Source organism: Galeopterus variegatus, unplaced genomic scaffold (assembly GCF_000696425.1).
Source record: "Galeopterus variegatus unplaced genomic scaffold, G_variegatus-3.0.2 Scaffold129, whole genome shotgun sequence".
Taxonomy (NCBI): domain Eukaryota; kingdom Metazoa; phylum Chordata; class Mammalia; order Dermoptera; family Cynocephalidae; genus Galeopterus; species Galeopterus variegatus.
The window spans coordinates 722,335-743,869 of record NW_007726240.1 but is presented as its reverse complement, the minus strand read 5'-3'; the positions used below and the strand labels follow the sequence as shown (position 1 = coordinate 743,869).

The 21,535-nt window shown below is 47.1% G+C and overlaps 1 protein-coding gene across 1 annotated transcript; it reads right to left on the bottom strand.

The window, feature by feature from the left end:
• Nucleotides 1-2,174: 2,174 nt before the first annotated feature.
• On the bottom strand, nucleotides 2,175-12,857 carry BANF2 (barrier to autointegration factor 2). The gene is made up of 2 exons (XM_008588527.1): nucleotides 12,732-12,857; nucleotides 2,175-2,321 (listed from the first exon to the last, which is right to left on the bottom strand). The coding sequence occupies exons 1-2, from the start codon at nucleotides 12,855-12,857 to the stop codon at nucleotides 2,175-2,177; spliced, it is 273 nt and encodes a 90-aa protein (XP_008586749.1).
• Between the last annotated feature and the right edge of the window lie 8,678 nt (nucleotides 12,858-21,535).

Sequence of the window (21,535 nt, the reverse complement as noted above, 5' to 3'; positions counted from 1 at the left end):
TGGAGAGGGTGGCTTTCCAAAGGTCTTGCAACTGATGGTAAGGGGTGGAGTCTGTTTTCCAAGCCTGGCCTGTCCTACTCCAAAATGCACCTGTGTCAGAGGCCATGTCACCCACCATGTCACCTTGCCCTTATTACTTCAGGGTGTGGGCTGGCCCAGCTGCCAGCTGTCAGCGCCTGCATTCCTTTGCCTGAACACTTCCTCAGTGAGGTTCATGTTCTCCATGCGGAAGACTCCAGAGCTGAGGAATTAACCTCCTGTGGGAGCAGCCTCAACAAATGAGTGCTGAGTGGTGTGGAGCTACTCCAGGGCGGGTGACTGCTTGTTCTGCACTGGTTCCCAGAATGGCCCTGCAGGATCGAGCATGGCTGCCCACAGTGATAAACAGTGAGGGGCCACCTTTACTGGCCTTCCCTCCCTGCCACACTCTCTGCTCCTCTACCTGCATTTTGGGCAGCATCTCTGAATAAACCACTTTCACTCAGACTCTTGTCTCAGGGTCTGCTTCTGGGAGAGCCCATACTAAGTCATGCCTCCCAACACTTTTGCTGTGTGACCCTCCCTCCTCCCAGTCTCCCGTTATTAAGTGGTAAGCTCCTGGCCAGAGAAACACATACTTACTTCCTTTCTCCTGCCTCTCCCACAGCACCTAACCACACTCAGACCCTTAGACACTCCAAAAATATGAATTGAAATCATTTATTGATTCACAGACACCTCCAAACTACAGATATCAGGCTAGGAGGAGGGGTCCAACCCCTCTTCTTTGCAGACATTTCAGCTCCTGTTTAAGATGCTGGTCAAATTCATGACAATTGATAAATGTTCCCAGGCACCAACCCTTTCCCAAGTCATTGAAACAACTGCCCTGCCCAGTAGAACGTGCACCATTGGCCGGGCTGAGGTCATATTTGCAAGCCTGCTCCTCTTTCTTGCACATCCTTTAAAATGCCTTTGGGGATCAGTGAACTAAAGTAACCCCACAAGATCATGGTCAAAATCTGAAATAATTAGGCTTTGAGCTGTTGTCCTTTCTTACCCACTCATTAAAGAGTGTATAGGTTCTCCTAACAGTCATACAGTGTCCAGTACTCATGTGTTGGGACAGAACTGGACTAGATTGGGATAAGCTGATATCTGGGCTCTCTTCCAACTTGCAGCTGCGAATTCTCTCCCAAGTGCTGTGAAGGGACCAAGTGCCCAGGGGGCCAGGGTTCCAAGGAAAGTGATAAGAGCGGGGGCAGGGATTTATCCTGGTCCTACTTCATCACGTACTTTACATGGACTTTTTTCATCTACCTACCTGCAAGGCACGGTTATTACCCTCTCTCCCCATTTCACAGATGAGGAAACCAAGGCTCAGCGAGGTTCAGTAGTTCGCCCAGGATAAGGTGGTGACTGGTAGAGCTGGAATTCACACCCATGCCTGGCTGGCTCCTGAAGCAACTTTTTCACCACCCTGGGCTGCTTCTCCATCTGAAAGTTGGGTTGGACTTCACTGTGGCACACCTTGGCAGGGTAATGACATTTTAGACCACAAAGAATGTATCGGTTAGATATGGCTACATAGCAAACTGTCCCAAACACCAGAGACCTCTCTCAGATCACCAGCTTTGGGGGAAGCCAGATGCCTTGCCACGAACACCCCTAAGGAGAGTCTCCTGTGGTGGGGAACTGAGGTTGCCGGCCAACAGCCATGTGAGGGGCCGCCAGCCTTCAGATGACTGCAGCCCGGCTGACAACTTGTTACCTCATGAGAGACCCTGAGCCAGAACCAGCCAGCCAAGCAACTCTGATTCCTGACCCTCAGAAACTATGTGAGATAATATTGTTTGTTGTTTTAAGCTGCTACATGTTAGGATAATTTGTTATGCAGCAACAGATCACTGATACAGTGACAAAATTTAATTCCTGTTCTTACATAAAAATATCCATTTTTGTATACAAATTTTTGCTGAGAGATATTTGGCATGATATTCATCTAAGGTAGATATGCAGTTTCTGGGTAGTGGGTTTGGGGATAATTTTTCTTGTGTGCAGCCTTTTTGGTATTCTGGAGCTACTTTTATATGATGCAGGTGCATTGTTAAAGTTAAAAACACAAATCACAACTTGGAGCCTGGGTGCAAGCAGAGAAGGTGTCATTTGCCCAGGGTGGAGCAGTGAGATGGTGTCTACAGGAAGCAGGCGCACCACTCCTTCAGACAGTTGGAACTCTCCCGGGCCTCATAGTCGGTGGCGCCACAGCAGCGAATCATCCACTTCTGGAACTCGGATTCATTCTTGTGCATCAGAAGGAACTGTCCCAACAGGATGTAGGCCTGGGGCCGGGGACAGGGCAGCAAGGAAAATGGGAAAGGTTGTAATAAACTGGCTCAGATGTACTCTTCCTTCCCCAACCACTAGGACTCACGTGAGCATCAAAGGAAGGGGTTACAGGTCAGATGCAAGGGAGGCTGTCAGTCCTGAAGCCCTGATGTGGGCCAGGAGGATTGGGGCACAGGCTCCTGGGGAGATGTAAAGCCAAGTTAAATGCCCGTCTCCCAGTGCTGGTTTGGGGTTGTCCAGCCTGGAATGAAGCAGACCGGTCCTCGCAAACTTTAATGAGCACCTGAATCACCTGGGACCTTGTTAAAAGGCAGGCTCTGACTCAGAAAGCCTAAGTCTGGGGTGCACCTGAGAGTCTGTATTTCCAGCATGCTCCCAGCTATTGCTGGTCCAGATGATGTTTTGAGTAGTGGGGGCCTAGCATACCTCTGAGGCTCCCTTCAGGCCTCTGATCTAGTATTTCTCTTTGGAACACACACACACACACACACACACACACAACACACCCACCCACACACAACATGGGGTTAGAGACACTCCCCACCCAACTACTTTCTCAGTTGCTGTAGCACAGGGTTTCTAAACCTCAGCACTGTTGACAGTTTGGATAGTTCTGTTTTGTTGGGGCTGTCCTGTGTACTGTAGGATGTTTAGCAGCAGCCCTGGCCTCTACCCACTGGAGGCCAGTCACACCCTCTTCACCATCCCAAGCAGTGGCAATCATAACCATCTCCAGACATTGTCAAATGTCCTCTTGGGAACAAAAATGTCCCTCAGTTGAGAACCACTGCACATGGGGCCAGCGGATGAAGGGCATCTTTACATTGATTTGTTTTTGCAAACCTCTTGTGTGATCTCAAGCAACGCACTTAAGCTGAAGTAAGAACCTGCAGAACCTGGGTTTCAGTTTCTGCACCTTCCTAAGGCACATCAAGGGACCAGTCCTGCAAATTAAATTAAGTGAATAAAATGGGAAAGCATTCAGAAAATGAAATTTCTCTTTTGTAATGGGAGATGTAGCCCTTTGGGAGGAGCATAGAAGGTATAAAACCTGCTGAACCTTGCCCGTCTTTCCCTTCCTAGGAGTCTCTGCAGATGAAAAATACATATAAGATAAATATTAAGTGCATCATGATTGATATTTCTATGATGTTCTCTAGTTTTCTAACTACTTGCCCCCACAGCTTTTCATTTATCTTTTACAATTGTTTCACACCGTTATTGACAAGGAGCAAAGACCACATGGAGAAAGGAACGTTCCAAGACCATGTGACCATAAAGTGGCCAAACCACTAAATGGTGGAGGCTGGAGATTTCAGGTCACATTAAACGCCTGTCTCTCAGGGCTTGTCTGGGGGCTCTCCAGCTCGGAACGAACGAGAACTAGTGTCCACCCACACCTCTGAGTTCTGGGCCCTTTCCAGAAAACCGGCTGGTGTCTGTTAACGCTTAGTTAGATAAAACAAAGCAAACTTCTACTTAACCAAAGGGAACATATTTTTTAAACAGAGAAGTCAAATAAAAATTGAATCCCAAGCATTGGCGTTTGGTGAGGTTTTATTTTTAGTCATGGTCCAGTTGTTGAAAAGAGAAAAAAGCCAGGGTTTCGTGGTAATTTTAAGCTGCTACTTTAATCATCTTTTTAAAAAAGCAATATAGCTTAACACGATCCCTTTTACTTTATGAGTATACCCCCATTTTCAGTGGTGCATTTCACTGAGATGTTTTTCAATCAACGTTTAAAAAAATTAACGTTTATTGAGTGGTAATTGAGCCAGTTGCTGTAGGTGTGGAAGGTACCAAGGTGAATACAACAGGATCAGGAGACACAGGTTTTTGTCCAAGGAAAGAAAACATTAGTAATAATAATTAATGATGATTAATAGTAAATGGTTTATGCAGAACTTTGTCCCAGGAGAAAAACATTAATGATAATAATTAATATTTAAGTGACACGGGGCACTTTCATGGGCCGTACTCACACGCTGCTGGGGACACGACACAGTTTATTCCATCCGATGCTCACATGTGCCCCGCCCGTCCCATTCTCCAGACAGAGAGTCACTAAGAATTGGAGAGTTTAAGACCCTGTTTCTCTCTCCTGTTCCTGTGTCCCAACTGTCTGCAGTCTGGCCTGGAGGCTAAGGCGCCCTCACAGCTGGCATTGGCTGGCCCGGTAATCAGAGCCTCCATGTCCCCACCAGGCTCAGCAACCAGGCAGCCGGGGAATGTGTGGCACGTAGGGCCTGAGGCAAGCTTTCCAGGAATGCCACAGGAAGAAGGGCCTCGGTCTTGCCAAGTTGCAACCTGACACTCCCTCCTCGGCTTTCCCTCCGGTCTCACTCTGGTGTCTTCCAGTGGGCGGAAGGGAAAGTTGGCCTGTCTTCTGCCTTCATCCCTAGGGGGTCTGCCCTGCTCCCTAGGGAAGCTGGAGTCGTGGCCTCTTGCCGTGGCCCTGCCTGCTGTCCGCTTGGTTTCTCTGCCAGCTCCAGAAATTGAATCTCTATCCAAAAGGAAAAGACACCGCCCCTCTTCCTCCCTAGGCCAAAGCTCCCAAAAATCCAGCTGCAGGGAGGCTGACGTGGAAACATAGAAACCCTGAGCATCTGTCCCTGGACAGTGGCCATGACCGAGCCAGGGAGTGAATTCCTTCCTGAAGTCATAAGATGAGAGCTCAAGGGCAGACTTACCCTCAACTCCAAGTCCAAACAGTGAGGTTCACCCAGGGGCTTGCCCCAAGCAGAGTGAGAACCACCCTCCTGTTTGCTGAGTCCACTCCTTGCTAAACAGCAGCAATTTGAAACTGCACCAGCATGACCCACGTTGTCACACAGGGGTCCACACTCAGACGAGCTCTCGACTTGGTTTAATGCTCTGTTGCTGCTGTCTTGAAATTCTCAATAAATTTGAACAAGAGGCCTCATATCTTCATTTTGCACTGGAGCCCACAATTAGGTAGGTGGCCCTGGTCCGCACTCATTGAAATTTTCAGTCTTCACTACGCCCCCCGGCCTAGGTCCCCGGCTCCGTAGCACGCGTATGGAACGCACCTCACGTCGCCCTGAGACTCCTCGGTTCGATGACACAACTTTCTGTTTTTCTCTCACCAGACTTTGGCCCTTAAGCCTTTATGTCCACTGATGGCCAATGGCAACCTTGCAAATCCAATATCTCTCGGTCATTTCAGGTTTAAAACTCTGTCTTCAGCCTGAGTGCTCAGTCCAGTGCTGGTCTTGCTCCGTCTTTCTCCTCCATCTCCCTGGGATGTGCTTATTCTAAACAATTATGTTTACCTGAAATTGAACTGGACCCCTTGCATTTTATGTGGCACCCTACGCAGGGACACCCCAAAGCTTATGTGGTTGGTTCTTTGTGGGGCTCAGATGTCAGGCAGTGGGGCCCGGTACCTCCCTGTCCATGCAGCTGAGTGGACGGACAGGAGCTGGGGCCTTCGGCAGCTCAGCCTTGGGGACTTGGGAACATGAGGGTGGCACGGGCTGACCACACTGGGGCCTCTGATCCTGAGCAGCCTTTGCTCCTCTTCACCAATTTTAATGAAGTGACTTTGGGAGGAGGAGCGAAGTCCCTAGAGTCTGGAGAGTCTAGAGGTGAGGAAGCGGTGGCAGCTGGCAGACAGGTGCAGGAGAGAGCGAGCCTCACAGGTAAGTGGGGAGGGCAGCCATGCGAGAGGCCCCTTCCTCACGACTTCAGTTGTAGCAGGGCAGACAGCACAACGGAATAGTGTCCCGACTCGCAGTCTGCCTGCCCAGACTCAGATTTCATCTCTGTCACTTCACATGACTGTGAACAAGTCACACGTTGGCTCTTTGTGCCTCAGTTTCCCCATCAGTAAAATGGAAATGAATACAGGCATACCTCAGAGATTTTGTGGGTTTGGTTCCAACCCACTGCAATAAAGCAAATATTGCAAGAAAGACACAAATTTTTTTGTTTCCCAGAGCATATAAAAGTTATGTTTACACTATACTATAGTCTATTAAGTGTGCCATAGTATTATGTCTATAAAAAAGCACATACCTTAATTTAAAATATTTTATTGGTAAAAAATGCTAACAACCATCTGAGCCTGCAGCAAGTCATAATCTTTTTGCTGGTAGAGGGTCTTTCCTCAATGTTGATGGCTGCTGACTGGTCAGGGTGGTGAGTGCTAAAGGTTGGAGTGGCTGTGACAACTTGTTAAAATAACAGTGAAGTTTGCCGCTTTGATTGACTCTACCTTTCATGAAAGATTTCTCTGTAGCATGTGATACTGTTTGATAGCATTTTACCCACAGCAGAACTTCTTTCAAAATTGGAGTCAGTCCTCTCAAACCCTGTCACTGCTTTATTGACCGAGTTTATGTAATATTCTAAATCCTTGGTTGTCATTTCAACAATGTTCACAGCAGCTTCACCAGTGGTAGTTTCCATCTCAAGAAACCACTTTCTGGGGCGGGCCCAGTGGCGCACTGGAGAGTGCGCCACTTGGGAGCACGGCGGCGCTCACACCGAGGGTTCGGATCCCATGTGGAGACCGGTTCCCGCTCACTGGCTGAGCGCGGTGTGGGTGCAACATCGAGGGTTGCGATCCCGTTGCTGGTCCCCGGTACGGGCGCGACACCGAGGGTTGTGATCCCGTTACCGGTCAGTAAAAAAAGAGACAAAAAGGAAAAAAAAAAAGAAAAGAAACCACTTTCTCTGCTCATGCATAAGAAGCAACTCTGCGTTGGTTAAAGCTTTATCATGAGATTGCAGCAACTCAGTCCTATCTTCAGGCTCTACTTAATTCGAGTTCTCTTGCTATTTCCATCACATCTGCAGTGACTTTCTCCACTAAATTCTTGGACTGCTCAAAGTTTTCCATGAGTGTTGGAATTAACTTCTAAACTCCTGTTAATGTTGACATTTTGACCTCCTCCCATGAATCATGAATATTCTTAATGATGGCATCTAGAATGGAGAATCTTTCTAGAAGATTTTCAATTTACTTTGTCCAGTTCCATCAGAGGAATCACTATCTCCAGCAGCTATAGCATTATGAAATGTATTTCTTAAATAATAAGAACTGAAAATTGAAGTTATACCTTGATCCATGGGTTGCAGAGTGGATGTGGTGTTAGCAGGCATGAAAGCAGCATCATCTCCTTGTGTATCTCCATCAGAGCTCTTGGGTGACCAGGTACATTGTCAATGAGCAATAATATTTTGAAAGAAATCTTTTTTTCTGAGCAGTAGTTCTCAACAGTGTAAACTACTTGGTAAACGATGCTGAAAACAGATGTGCTGTCATTCAGGCTTTGTTTTTCCATGTATAGAGCACGGAGTAGACTTAGGAAAGTTCTTAAGCACCCTAGGATTTTCAAAATGGTAAATGAGCATTGGCTTCAACTTAAAGTCATCAGCTGCATTATCCCCTGACAAGAGAGTCAGCCTGTCCTTTGAAGCTTTGAAGCCAGGCACTGACTTCTCTCTAGCTATGAAAGTCCTACATGGCATCTTCTTCCAGTATCAGGCTGTTTCATCTCCATTGAAAATCTGTTGTTTAGAGTCACCACTTTCATCCATTATTTCAGGCAGATCTCCTGGATCACCTGCTGCAGCTTCTTCATCAGCACTTGCTGCTTCACCCGGCATGTTGTTGTTATAGAGACGGCTTCTGTCCTGAAACCTCATGAACCAACCTCTGCCAGCTTCCAGCTTTTCTTCTGCAGCTTTCTCACCTCTCTCAGCCTTCACAGAACGGAGGAGAGTTAAGGCCTTGCTCTGGATGAGGTTTTGGCTTAAGGGAATGTTATGGCTGGTTTGATCTTCCATCCAAACCACTAAAACTCTCTCCATATCAGCAGTAAGGCTGCTTTGCTTTCTTATCATCTGTGTGCTCACTGGAGCTGCACTTTTAATTTCCTTCCAGAACTTCATTGCATTCACAACTTGGCTACCTGTTTGTCACAAGAGGCCCAGCTTCCCGCCTGTCTCAGCTTTTGACATGCCTTCCTCACTAAGCTTAGTCATCTGTAGCCTTTGATTTAAAGTAAGAGACGTACGACTCTTCTTTTCACTTGAACACTTACAGGTCATAGTAGGGTTATTAATTGGCCTAATTTCAATATTGTGTCTCATGGAACAGAGAGGCCCAAGGAGAGGGACAGAACCTGGGAACGCTGGTCGGTGGAGCCATCAGAACACACACGACACCTACCAGTTAAATTCACTGTCTTACCTGGGCACTGTTTGTGGCGCCCCAAAACAATTACAACAGTCACATCGAGATCACTGATCACAGGTCACCATAACAGATAAAATAATAATGAAAAAGTTTGAAATTTGCCTGAATTACCAAAATATGACACAGAGACATGAAGTGACCACATGCTGTTGGAAAAACAATGCTGATAGAATTATTCAATGCAGTGTCTTCGCAAACCTTCAATTTGTAAAAAACACACTATTGGAAAGCACAATACGATGAGGTATGCCTACAGGGTACCTCACGGGATTTTTTTGGCAATGAAGTCAGACTAAATGAGATAAATATATGCAACACACTTAGAAGTGCCTGACGTGCCACAAACACCATGTGCCACTTCTGTTAGCAGAGACGGGGGAGCAGGTGAGCGCCCAGGGCATTCATGCCACTCTGACCCTGCAAGTGCCCCTCAGGAAGAAGACTTAGGGTCAAGAATATGGCTTTATAGTGTCTGCAAAGTGCACTGAGCCAAACCGGATTCTCTGTGATGTTAAACTGACTTCTAAGCTGTAGAGAACTCCAGAGTTCCACAGGCTCTGCCCCACGACTCTGAATGTCTGGAAAGTCACCTCTCCTGGGTGAGGTTTTCATAGGGAGAGGAGAACACAGACCCATCCTCTGCCTCAGAGGAGTTTAGGGAGAAAACCACAGGCAAGCTGTACCCCTAACATGGGTGTGGGCTCTCAGGCCACGGGTCGAAAAACTACAGTCTGCAGTACAGATGTCACAGTGAGGGGCTCCCGCCAAAAACTCAAACTACTCAGAAAAAGGAGTGTATTGGGTGGGGTGGTCAGAGGGAAGGCTTCCTAGAGGAAGGGGGCCATGAGTAGGGCCTAGAAGGGGATCAAAGTCTGTTTCGAGAGGGGCCCCATTGGCAGGAGGGTGGGTCCCATGTTTGTGACTCACAGACCATCTCTCTCTAGCATGGGAGCAGTGGGCGGTGGGTGGGGTGGGACAGAGAACATAAGACAGACTAAAGCTGGGCCATGCCAATGTGTGCACCATGGGCTTCCCATTTCTAGAATTCCTTTCTCCCTTGCAGCCCTTCCGCCATTAAATCTAGAGCACTGTCCATGAGAAGCTTCAGGCGAGCCAGCTGTTTAGATAATTTTTAATTTTCTAGTAGCCACAGAAAAATGAGGAAGGAAATAGGTGAAATTAAATCTGATATATATATTTTTCTTACATCTCCAAAATATTATCATTTCAACATATAATCAGTAAAAAATTACTGATGAGATACTTCACATTCTTTTTGGGGGGGAAGCACTGTCTTTAACGTCGCAGTGTGTATTTCATCTTTCGAGCACATCTCGATTCAGACAAGTGCTCAACGGGCATGCATGGCTGGTGGCTACTGTACTGCATGGTGGAGATCTAGATCCTCAGGCCAAAGCTGACTGCCCCAGGCAGACAAAAAATAGCCCAGAGAGAATGTAGTCACATTTTTGGCTTTTGAGCTCTGTAGGAGGCTTGGGTGAATTTGGAGCAGAAGCAATAGTTGTGAAAGTCATGACTTCCACTGTGAGACAGAGACCGGTTCATGCTGTAAGTTGTAGCTCTGGAGAAGGTGGGGAAGGACGTAAGAACAGCCCCCTCCCAGCACCCTGCACCTTCTGTGGAAGGAAAGATGAAAGACCTGTGGGAGACACGGAGAGTGGCGAAGGTGCCAGATTTCGGGGCTGGAGAGCTTCAGGGGGTGCCTGCATGCCCAGCCCTCCTTCAGGGGCATGCCCCGAGAGAGGTGATGGAATACCCAGATTGATCCCAGGGGCATCCTGGGGCAAGGGGCTGGTGCCTCATCTTCCCTGTGCATCCAGCATCCTGGTGTCTCTGGAGAGAGCTGATGGCCGAGCAGGTGTGAGTGTGGCCCACAGGTCTGCATCCCAGTGGGTGCTCAGACAGGGTGAAGAAGGAGCTGAGAGAACCAGTGCCCATGGGACAAGGCCCAGCAAGGGTGCGACCTGAGGCAGTGTTTGCTCACAGCAAAGAAACTGAGGCTGAGCTGCAGTCTGGGGTGGAAGGGGAGCAGGGGAGAGGGGCAGCTACGCCTCAGTAGAGGCCAGCTCATCATGTAGGGACCACATCTGGGTCTCCTCCAGGATCTTACTACAGGCCCAGCCAGGCTCCAGGTCCTGATACGGGGTCTCACCACCAAATCTCAGTCTAAGCCCCTCCCTGCAGGGCGTAACCACCTGGTCACGGTCTTCTTGTATAGTTTAGGGCAGCGGAATCCACAGCCGTTCTTGTCTGCACTCGGGACCTCAGTCAAGGCACTAGCAATCCCAGAGCCTCTTTCTCCTCATTTGTGAAGTGGAGATAGCAAAGCTCACCTTAATCATAGGTGGGAGAGGCAAAAAGCAAAGGCTAATGGTGAAATCCCCAGCATCAGTGCCTGGAATTAGTGGCTCCAGCAATGCACGGGGTCTACAGGGGAGTGCTGGTCATTGGGCTGGCCTGGAGGTCATAAACACAAGAGGGGCATGTCTCTAGGGACCAGGCTACACACGGCTAAACTGTCCCTACGGCCCTGGTTCTATGTAGGCAAGTCCTCAGATGCCTGAAAATTTTCCATTACCCATTCATTCCTTTTTATTAAATATGTCTATCATCCCACTTGTAATCCTCATTTAAAACACAGTTATACTGAAAATGGCAAAATTGTAGGGGCAGAAAATAAACCAGTGGTTTCCAGAGACTGAGAGCAGTGAATGTGAAGGGCATGGAAGGACGAATATCTTGGAGAGGGGATTGTTCTACGTCGATTGTGGTAATGGCTTCATGACTGTATGCATCCGTCAAAACTTGTAAAACTGTGTATTTTAAAAGGTGAAATTTACTGTATGTAAATTATACCTTAATAAAAGTACTTTTTAAATGATGAGTATAGATAAACAATAACAACAAAACCCCACAATTATAGAAACATCAAATCAGTGGTGGTAGATGTCAGAATAGTGGTTGCCTCTGGGGATAGGAAATGGCATTGTCTGGGAAGAGGCACGAGGGAACCATCTGGAATGTTGGAGGTGTCCAATCACTGGGTCTGGGTGGTGGGTACATGGGTGTATATACGTGTGAAAATTCCTTGAGTCGAACCTTTCATGTCAATGCCTGTCCCCATAATTGTGTTCCAACACAACAGAAAAGTAAAAGGAACAGTCATTTCTTTAAAAAAATAATTTTTAATTTAAAATTTCTCCCCTAATGAGACTTGCCAACTTCGCTATGCTTAGGAATGGCCCTATCTCCCTTACCTGGGAGGAAAGAATCAAATCTGCCTAACTGCGGAGCTCCAGTTTCCTAACACTACCGCCTGTTAGATATTAAATTGGCTGGTGGATTGGTGTGGTATTCCAAATATTTAACAACTGGTACAGAGCAGCACATCAGGTAGAAAACCAGGTCCAATAGTTCAGGTGTGGGTACAAACCAAACTGACATTCAGCTGTGCATGCAGCAGTTCCCAGCCTGTCTGGGTGTTTCTGCAGCATCTTCCTGCCTGCTGGTGTAGACTGTCTTGAAAACTGCAGGGTATTAACAGCAGCAGCTCCAGCGCTGGTCTTGACTGGGTGTGCAAAGCTCTGTGTCAGTTCCCAGCCCCCTTGTCTGTGCTCACTTTCTTTGGGTTCTCTTTAGGACTGTCTCCCATTCTCTCCTGAGGTTCCAAGCAGCTTTTTAATAGCCCCATGAAAACAAATAATTACACAGAAAAGAACGCTCACATTCCACTGGGTATCCTTAAGGCCATTCTCAGGCTGGAAATAGCATCTTAGAATAACTCACATCCCCTTACCCGGGTACAGACCCCAGGCTGCCATTACTCCTCCTTGGGTGGGGAGTGTATCCATGTCATCTGTCCTGACAGCTCTGCCCTAGACTCCGGCTGCCGGCCCACTCCTGTCCACCCGAGTGTTTGAACACCAAGCGAATCATGCCCAGCCCAGCTGCTCTGAGATGAAGTGATTCCATTTGCCCATCATCTGCGGGCCCTTGAGGCTGACCAAGCATGTGGGGTCAGTAGCCCTGAAGCCTGTGGCACCCTGCCAAGCGGCAGCTTTGCTCTCTGATGACCCCTTGCAGGAACACGTGGTAGGAGCTGCCACCTGGCAGGACTGGGGAAAGAGAAGCTGGAGAAGTAAGAAAAACAAATTACCTTGTTGAAACCTTTGTTGATCAAATTGATGGCCAGCTCACGGCTGATCCCGTCCACACAGCCAATATCCTTTTCTCCAATGGGTTCATAGAGGAAGGCTCTCAGCCTGGGAGACATGTGACCCATCTCCTGCAACTACAGTGGGGAGGAAAGAGGATTAGCAGGTGTTCACGGTGTGGATGGATATTGGGAGCTCCCTCAGCCTACCGAGGGACGGGGAAAACAGATGGCAGAATTCCTTCCGTCATCCAAAGCTACTGGGGACTTGTAAATGCCCGGTGCACTGCCCTACACCGAAGGTGGCCTTTACCCCTCCATTCACAAAAAGAGAGGTGGAATGATGGCCGCAGATGAATCAAATAAATCCCCAAGAAACGGTGCGCTTAACGTTAAGAACTGGGACCGTTTCCTTTCCACCTCTTCCCACCCTCAGTGCTCAAAGAACAGCTTGCTTCTCTTAACTAACTAACCTAACTTCTCTTAGCCACCCCGACGCTCTTGTCATACTTTGATTTTAGCATTTATCACACTCTGTAATAGTTTATTATTTGGTTGCAAGTAACACGAAACTTCAAAATGACTCAAATATTAAAGAAGACATTATATAACTCAAAAGCCCAGGAGTAAGGGAGGGTGTGGTACGATCTGGGTCCAGCTCCATTTCTCTGTGATTCTTTCAACTTTCCCTCCTTGTGTTGGCTTTGGTCTCAGTTGCTTCTCATGGCAGCACTTGTATGTCCCAACAAATCCACACCAAAAGAAGGAAGAGAGAGAACTCGTCTCTCAGAAGTTCCAGGCAGATGCCTCATCCAGTCTCTAAGATCTACGCAACGTCACCAGCATGAGCTTAGTGTCAGAGCCATGTGCCTCAGTCCTAGATCTGGGAGTGGAGTTAGCTTCACTCAACACAAGCTGTGAGTTCTGGTGTAGTTACCTGAACAAAATCAGGATTGTTATCCAGAGAAGGGTAGATGGGTGTTAGAGTGGTAACCATAATGTCCCATAACAGCCCACCGCCGGCAACCCAACATCCATGTACTCTCCTTCCCCTAAATAATCATCGCAAATACCCACACTTGGCTAAAACGGCCTCACCCCCTCCCTCAAAGGGTGCAGCCCTGTGATTCATCCAGTTACTAGATTTGGATTCAAGGTCATATTTCGGGGGGAGGTGCATCATACTCTCCATCATGTCTGGTAATCAATGAACTAAATTCTGAAGTTCACCACTATCAATACAGCTGGTAACCTGGAAAGAAAACAGCAAAGGATATTCGCAGTAAGAATTTCCATTTGAAGAAGAGAATGGGAAACGTTCCATTGCCGTGGGTTACCAGCACACGCAGTATCTTGCTGGATACAGACATTGAGGGTTCCCTGCCCTTATGGTAAAGTAAGTTCCTCAGTCAGACAATGTGGCAGTACCCGGTTCTAGATTCGGGTATATCTCCCTTGTCCACTACCTTGTCAACATCTGAGTGGCCGCAGGGTTGAAGCCTGTCACGAGTCGATGTTTTAGCGCCCCACTTCTTGTGGCTACAAGTTCAGGGATTGCCCTGAGGGATGGGTGATCTCAGGTCAGGTTTGGCCACTTTCTTTCGCAACTCAGCTCCCTTAAGAATTTAATGCATTTCTTCTATTCAGATCTATGGGCTGGTAGCTAGAGCTGGAGATCTTCCCAGGTCAGAATCCTCAAGCTGGCCACTGGCCTCTGTGCCTTGCCCAGTGCCTGCTCTTCAGATTAGTGGCATCTTCCCTCATCTCTGAAGTGGGGAGTCACCCCAAATTTGCCCCTTGCCTCCCAGCTGTTACCTAGATATGTCTTCACAAGTCAAGTGACCCCTTTATCAAGCTTGATGTTCTTAAAATGCTTGGGAGAGACCTGGGAATTGGGGGAACAGTTTTTCTGGGGCCCCAATCTTTCCTCTTGATGAGTCCCCTATTTGTTGCCTATATTCTGACTTAGCCAGATAAATCAGCTTTTCCAGCCCAGCAGGACTTGCTTGTCAATTTCCAGTAACTTTCTTTTTTTTTTTTTTGTCTTTCTCGTGTCCGGCAACGGGATCGCAACCCTCGGTGCTGCGCCCGCACCTCGCTCAGCCAGTGAGCGGGAACCGGTCTGTATGTGGGATCCGAACCCTCGGCGGGAGAGCCACCGCGCTCTCAAGCGGCGCACTGCAGCAGTGCGCCACCGGGCCGGCCCAATTTCCAGTAACTTTAGATTGCAGACCACAGGCAGAAAGGTTTTCTCTGAGCAAAGCTTATTTACATATCTCTCCACCTTCAAATGGGCCACCTCCTCCCTCAATTTGAGCCTTCTGGGACCTTAATGAAGACTGCAAGAAGAAGCCAACATCCTGAGTATTTCCTTTAAGACCTCCAAATGGCATGGTCTCCATGGGCATGCAGTCTACATCCCACCTCCCTGGCTGTTTTGCTAAAGAAGGAATATTGTCTTCCTAGTTTGAGTACAGACATCCTTGCTGCTCTCTGCCTGAACATCTCTCTTCAGCTAATTGCATGTTGAAGGTTTGTTCATTGTAGCATCCCCTTCCTGGTACCTAATTCTGTGTCACTTTGGACAGTTTATGATGCAAGTGACAGAAAATCCAGTTCGAACCAGCTTACACAATAAGGAGGTCATATTAGTACGTGCTACCAAAACGTCCAGAGGTAGATCAGATGTGGTTTGATCAAGGCTCCAGCTTGATTTCTCTGCAGCTGTCTTGAATCCGCCTTCGTTTGCATATGGGCTTAGTCCTCAGCTTAACTCCATTATGGAAATAAGCAGCCACAGCAGGGCCTGGCATCACTTTTGCAAGACACTCTCCTCCCCCAAAGGAACACAGAGCTGTTTCCCTAGAAGCAGCCAACAAATGCCTTCTCCAGTCCAAATTGTTATATGCCAGCACCTAACACAAAAATTATGGTCTGATATGCACGTCCTGCCTCTAGGTTCAGAGAGGGAGTGAGTGGCCCTCAAAGGTCACAGGCTGCAGAAGTGGGGGTGGGGGTACAAAAATTGGGGTAGTTGCCGTATACCATAAAATGGGACTACACTAGGAGAGCAACCCAGTGGCTACCACATAATCCCCAGTAGATCGAGAGTCCCCAAGGGCTGCAGCTGCCTCCTAATGGCCTTTGCTCCCCACCCTGACACCAGCCCCAGTGCCTAGTAATGTGCCTGGCACATGGTGAGCCCTGGGCAACATACATGATCAGATGCACCCAATGCCTTCCTTTCACAGCACCTGTCCCCTGTCCCCTCCCCTGCTCCCACCCTCCCAATCCTCCTCCATACTTTTCTATAAAGTAGAGATCCTCTTGTAAGTCTTCCTGTCCTGGAGGACATTTTGGAACACTTCAGATAGAACTAAACTCTCCGCGAAGAGACGAATCTGAAGGCACTGATTTTAGAAGTCAGGGGACTCCCAAAGAAAGTGGTCTTGAGGTGGTAGTAGATTCTAGGAAGGGAAACACAAGACAAGAGAGGTTGGTCAGGGCCGGCCCACAGGAGTGCAGGATTTCCAAGTGAGAACCAGCCTGGAAGTCTCACAGGCCACACAAACTTTGCTGAGGGAAAATTCCGTTCACTATCCATGCTGGCCTTCTGTTACGTTAAACATCTCTGCCTATTAAACCTCCTGCGAATAAATAGAAATGGGCACTGTTATCAATGCTCGGCAGCATCAAAGACATAGTGATTAGTAACACCTTGCGTGTGTTTGCTTTTCTCACACACCTGATCTCACTTTGATCCTTAAAGGGCCTCAGGGGAGGGGAGGGAAGCAGCGAGTTTTACTTTCCTAAGGACCCACAGCAGCGTGAGGCGTCAGACTTAAAGTTCTTTTTTTTTTTTTTTTGGTCTTTTGTCTTTTTCCGTGTCCAGCAACGGATTGCAACCCTCAGTGTTGCCCCCATACCGGACCGGGGACCGGCAACGGGATCGCAACCCTTGGCGTTGCCCCCGCGCCTCGCTCAGCCAGTGAGCGGCTGAGCGGGAACCGGTCTGTATGTGGGATCCGAACCCTCGGCGGGAGCGCCTCCGTGCTTCCCAAGCGGCGCACTAGCGCAGTGCGCCACCGGGCCGGCCCAGACTTAAAGTTCTTTGCGTTCCTTGGGATGACATTGGCAGCAACAGTGGTTCTGAACTGGGGGTGATTTGGCCCCCCAAGGAACATTTGGTGATGTCTGGAGACATTCTTAGTTGTCACAACTGAGGGAGGGAGAAGTACTGTTGGCATCTAGTAGGCAAAGACCAGGGATGCTTTGAAACATCCTACAATGCACAGGACAATCCCCACAACAACGATTTATCTAGCCCCAAATGTCAATAGTGTCAAGGTTGAGAAATCCCAGGCTACAAGTAATAGAAAATCCTACTCAAATGGTCTTAAACAATAAATGTATTTCTAATCTCACATAGCCAGAAATCCTTTGATGAGGATTTTGTCCAGAATGTTGTCAGTCAGTGGCTCTGTGTTATCAAGGATTGGGCTAGCTGCTTGCAGGGTCCCAAGATGTCTACAGAATTTGCTCTGTTCGCATCCTGACATGAAAACTTCCAAAGTGGCCATTTCTTTTGGGGTGTCCTTAAAGGGAGCCAACCTTTCCCAGAAATTCATTCCTTAGTTTTATTGGCCAGAACCAGGCAACAGTCCCAACAGCAAACCAGTAACTCCAGGGGAGTGGGACCACCATGGGGCTGTGGATGAGGCCAGCCTCCCCTGAAGCATACGGCTGCTCGGAAAATGTCGGGTTTTGTAAGAAGGAAGAGAGGTAATGGGTGTGGGGTAGGCAAACAACAGTGTCTGCTACATCTTCTAAACCCTGGTCTAATACTCAGTACATTATGACTAGCTATTCCCAAAGTTTAGTGTGTGCATGGGCCACCTGGAAGATTCTTGTTAAAAAATGCAGGTTCTGATTCAGCCCATCTGGGATGGACCTCAGATGCTGCAGTTCAAACCAGCTCCATTTACTTTTTATGTTATTTTATTTTTAATTGCAGTAAAATGCATATAACATAAAATCCACCAGCTTAACCATTCTTAAGCATACAATTCAGTAGTGTTACCTGTATTCACATTGTTGTATAACAGATTTACAGAACTTTTTTTATCTTGCAAATGTGAAACTCTACCCATTAAACAGCAGCTTTCCATTTCCCCCTCCTCCCACCTCTGGAAACCACCATTCCTACAGTCTGTCTCTGAGTTTAACTGCTCTAGATACCTCCTGTAAGTGGAATCACAATATCTGTCCTTTTGTGGCTGTTTTATTTCACTTAGTATAATGTCCTCAAGGTTTATCCATGTTTTATAATTATTATAAAAATTATAATATATATTATAATTTTTTTCCTTTTAAGGCTAAATATTCCACTGTATGGACAGACCACATTTTGCTTATCCATTCATCAGTCAATAGACACTTAGGTTGCTTCCACCTGTTGACTATTGTAAATGCTGCTGCTATGAACACAGGCGCACAAATCTCTCTTAGAGAACCTTTTTTCAATCCTTTTGAGTATATGCCTAGAAGTGTGTTGGAAAAATATAGGAAAATGGTCAGGGCCCCTCAGATGTTCAGAATCTTGCCAAGCATTTGATGTAAATAGGCACGTGTGCCCAGTGTTCCTTGGTTATTGTCTAATGTAATTGTGCATGTGCACCCAGGTGTCCTGGGATATGACTTAAGTATAAAGGACGAGTGGCTCTGACCCATTGCACCCCACTGCCCCCGGGATGTCCCCGGGGGAGCCTGGGGAGGCCACTACTGCTGCTGGAGGCTTTTGCTGTAAGCTGTTACTGCAACTGTCCCTGGGATGCCCTGAGAGGCTGCTGCTGCCGCCACCAGACATGTAAGCTGCTGCTGCCATTGCTGAGGACTGAGCTCATGTCATCTGCCAACGGCTCCCGGGATCTTTCCCAGTTACCTTAACATAGACCTGGCTGTGAGAGGTCTGGTGACCCAGTCTGCACAACAGGCTTGAAGGGTTTGTGAGCCCTAACGCTGACAATACAAATGGAAACTTAGTACAACTGAAATAACGAAATGTTTTGGCTTTAGTTATGAAATGCCTAGCCATACGTTAGCATAGCTATTGCCTCAGCCTGACAACTGGCACAGTGGTGTAGCCTTACAAAGTGGAATTGCTGGATCAGGTGGTAATTCTGTTTAATTTTTTGAGGAATTGTTATACAATTGTCCAAGCAACTATACCAATGCCACTTATTCTTAAACTCGACAGCACATTAGACTCACATAGGGAGATTTACAAATTACTGATGCTTGGGTCTCTCCAGAGTTTAAGTAGCATGGGGCATGGCATGGACATCAGAACTTTTTTTTTTTCCTTTTTGTCTTTTTTCGTGCCCAGCAACGGATTGCAACCCTCAGTGTCGCGCCCATACCGGACCAGGACCGGCCACGGGATCGCAACCCTCGGTGTCACTCCCGCCCCTTGCTCAGCCAGTGAGCGGCCGGTCTGTATGCGGGATCTGAACCCTCGGCGGGAGCGCCACTGCACTTCCCAAGCGGCGCACTATAGCAGTGCGCCACCGGGCTGGCCCCATCAGAACTTTTTAAAACTCCACACGTGATCCAATATGTTGTGAAATGTGAGAACCATTGCTTCCTTGTCATTTGCTTCTCTCTCAGGGAATTCTGAGCAGGTTTGGTAAGATGATGGGATTCCAGCTAAGTGGGACTATGGTGGGATCTGTAACATCTGCATCGCCATATGGCATGTGCTCACCAGCTCCCAGGCACTGTCGATCCCCCAAATCACCAGGCACATCATGTCCTCATTAGCCATCAATAGGATGCCTTGACTATGACCCCTGATGTCTTTGAAGTCAGACAACTTCAGAGATAGACCTCACTAACAACCTGCTCCCTTTTTTTTTAATTAAAAAAAGGGGGGTCTTTACTTCAAAGGAAATTTTTACCTGGAAGCCCTTTATATAAAATAGATCAAAGCAGAATTACTCTGTAATCCTTGAGAATTAGGTGAGGGCACAAGAGCCTACCCTCACCCCAGTACATGGAGGCACGCCCACGGTCCCCCTCGTACTCCCTAAGACCCCTCTCTACTCTAGCCTCGTTTCACCCATAAGAAAACTGAGGCCCAAGAATTTAAGTGACCTGCTCAAAACCATGCATTTACCAAAGCACACTCGGCTCTCTGTCTCCCAGCAGAACATCCCTCTTCTAAGGCACATGGAATTTCCTGGGTGAGCTTCAGGGTTGGCTACATTACTGTCAGATGAAGCCACCACAGGACAGAATGACTGCAAATGCCTCAATACCATCCTGCCCTGTGAAAGATTCTCAGTGACTTTATTCTGAACCACAAAGTACTGCTTGGGAAGACACACTGGTGGGAATGACCTCACTCAGTTCTGGTTTTAGATGCTTAGAGAGTCACGCATTTAAATAAGGAATAAAGGAATCAAAGGAATTTAATCATAATTTCCAAAGGAATGACCTCCCAGTTGCAAACGTTTGACGTCCTTTAAAGGTCATTTTAGAAAGTTATATGATAGGTCTTTATGAGGAGGGGATCACAAACATGCCCCTATCACATAATGGGGTGGGGGTGGAGGGACTGCTCTAATGCCATACAAATGGGTATTTGGAACTTGGGGTACAATTTCCAGTGCAGACATTATACACGAATTCAACAAGTGACATCCCCAAACAACTACCATTAGCCATAAATGAAATTGTTATTCTCTGAAAATTACAAAATGACAGAAAAAGTGACTCCTATTAGAACACCATTGTTTTCTTGAAATGCAAATGGAAAAAGTGCAATATTTCTAAGTATGATATTTTATGTAATATATAATTTTAAATGTGAATTTGATGTAAATGCAAATTATGAAATTAAATGGTATATGTAAGACTATTTTAGCTATATCCCTAAAAGTCTGTATATTTAAATGGCAAAACAAACAAACAAACAAACAAAAAACACCATCTTTGGGATTTTCTTGCTGAGAAAATGAGGGATTCTCTTATTTTTGATTGGGACATGTGTGGTGCTGCCGACCCCAGGGAACCAAGGTGCTAATCTGTAGACTTCTTACTTTGTCCTCACCGTTTATGGAGGTTGGCAACAAGGGGTACGGTGGGGGGGGGAGGGAGACTCTGCATATATAGTAATGTTCCTGAGAATGCTGCCACCCGTATTTTATTCTATAAAATATCCTGCATGACATATTTCTTTTAGAAGTTAATGCCAAGAAAAAAGTATACCTTTCAAAATTGGTATATTTCTGCCTTTATGATAAAAATAATTTATAAACATCCTATTTTCCTTTTTACTCAGCCCACCAGGAAGCTGTGAGCGAAATATGATGTCCATATTAGAGACACTAACAAGGATTAACCAGCCCCTCCTTCACTTTGCAGTTATATTTGCTTCTTTTGTTGAATGTCTTCATTTCCTCTTTCTACCTGTTTTAAAACTTAAATTCATGTATTCAAAGCATTCACACACACTTTACTAAAACCTGCTTTACTACACAGCCAAAGCCTCAAAGACGTGGAAAATATAGATATCTCCCAAACCAAGCAGATTTATGAGAAAAGGCAGGATCCATCCCTATGCCCTCAAAACACTGCAGCCTTGTAGCACCCAGGGAAGGGAGGAGAACGACACTGAGAATGGTCCCAGGACTGTCCCTACAGAGGCCTGGTGTGCATGAGGATGAAGGGCACAGGGACACTCACCCACTTGTCACCCTAGCAGGACCGAGGGAATGTTGTCTGTCAACACCACTTCCTGGCTCTTT

Bases quoted from the DNA above. Each gene is read 5' to 3' on its own strand.
- BANF2 (XM_008588527.1), bottom strand. From the start codon at position 12,857: ATGGGTCACATGTCTCCCAGGCTGAGAGCCTTCCTCTATGAACCCATT. The intron at 2,322-12,731 runs GTAATTTGTTTT...CCCCGGCCCCAG, and splicing joins TCAACAAAGGTTTCAACAAG to GCCTACATCCTGTTGGGACA.